Below are 1,170 nucleotides of genomic sequence, written 5' to 3' on the forward strand. Positions count from 1 at the left end.
GGGAAGTGGGGGGCGCTATGGGGGACTTTTGGGATAGCATTGGAAATGTAATTGAGGAAAATATGTAATAAAAATATTAAAAATCAAAAAAAAGGAAAAAAAGAAATATATTAATAAATACTGTTAATTGAGCATTTATATCTTAAAAAAATATTAAAAATCAAAAAAAAAATTCAAGCTCATTATAGTCAATCTCTCACTGAAACTCTCCTCCAAGACATCACGGTAGGGTTTGAGACTATCTGCCATGAAGGCAGAGTCAGCATAAACAGTTATTGGTTTCCTCAGCACTGTTGTGGGATCTTCCTCCTCTTGTTGGGGCGGTGGTGTGCAGAGATGATCCTGTCCTGGATTCATTATTACCAGGAACTCATGTCTGGCATCCAGCAAATAGACCTCTTTCAATCTACACCTCCTAGGCCAAACCTTCTGATTACTCAGCCAATCTAATCCATAGTAAACACCCTTGAAGTTATACAAATTGAAGCTGTGTTTCAGAGGGCCAATGTAGAGGTTGTGGTAGGGCCAAGTTACTACCAGGTGCTTCACAAGTTTACGTCGTCTCTTAGTGAAGGCCTCCTTGAACAGTGGTAGGAAAAACACTGAGGGGAGGTCCTTCAGAGCAGAGACAGCCAAGTCTTCATGATTCAGCAGCAACTGAATTTTCAGGTGCTGGAGTGTGGGAAGAGCCTGGAAGTTCATCCTGAGAGATTTGGGTAGAAGGATCCAGACACAGACACTGGTGACAGGTCTCCTAGATCAGTAGGGTGAAGAGGTAATTTCAAGATTCCTACTAGATAAACAACTTTATAGACATATAATCCATATACACAAACTGGTGGTAAGGCCCTTTGCTGAAGACAACACCTATACAACAAATTAACATGGAAAAGTTGAGCTGGTGCCCACATAGAGCCTTCATCCTGTATGCTAGCCGTCTTTAGTACAGGAAGATACTCTGCACGCTACAGAATGGAGAAACATAAACACCAATCTGGCTTCAAACTCTACGATCTACAATGATGTCCTGCTTACAAGATATGCTAGTGCAACAGTGGCAAAAAGGTTGTAGGAGTGACCAACCAATGTCTGATTTGAGTTAAAGTCCCACTCTACGAAATGGAAACCATACCTAACACTGCTTGGGTGACTAAGAACCTGAGACTAGAT

At 41.4% G+C, this 1,170-nt stretch overlaps 1 protein-coding gene across 1 annotated transcript in view; it reads right to left on the reverse strand.

The window, feature by feature from the left end:
* Positions 1-702, reverse strand: part of LOC110302916 (oogenesin-2-like) — a 795-nt gene extending 93 nt beyond the window's left edge. The window contains exon 1 of the mRNA XM_021173723.1: positions 179-702. Within this exon, the coding sequence (XP_021029382.1) occupies positions 179-702 (524 nt within the window). The remainder of the gene's footprint in view (positions 1-178) is intronic.
* Positions 703-1,170: the final 468 nt, after the last annotated feature.

This window comes from Mus caroli, chromosome 10 (assembly GCF_900094665.2).
Source record: "Mus caroli chromosome 10, CAROLI_EIJ_v1.1, whole genome shotgun sequence".
Lineage (NCBI taxonomy): Eukaryota > Metazoa > Chordata > Mammalia > Rodentia > Muridae > Mus > Mus caroli.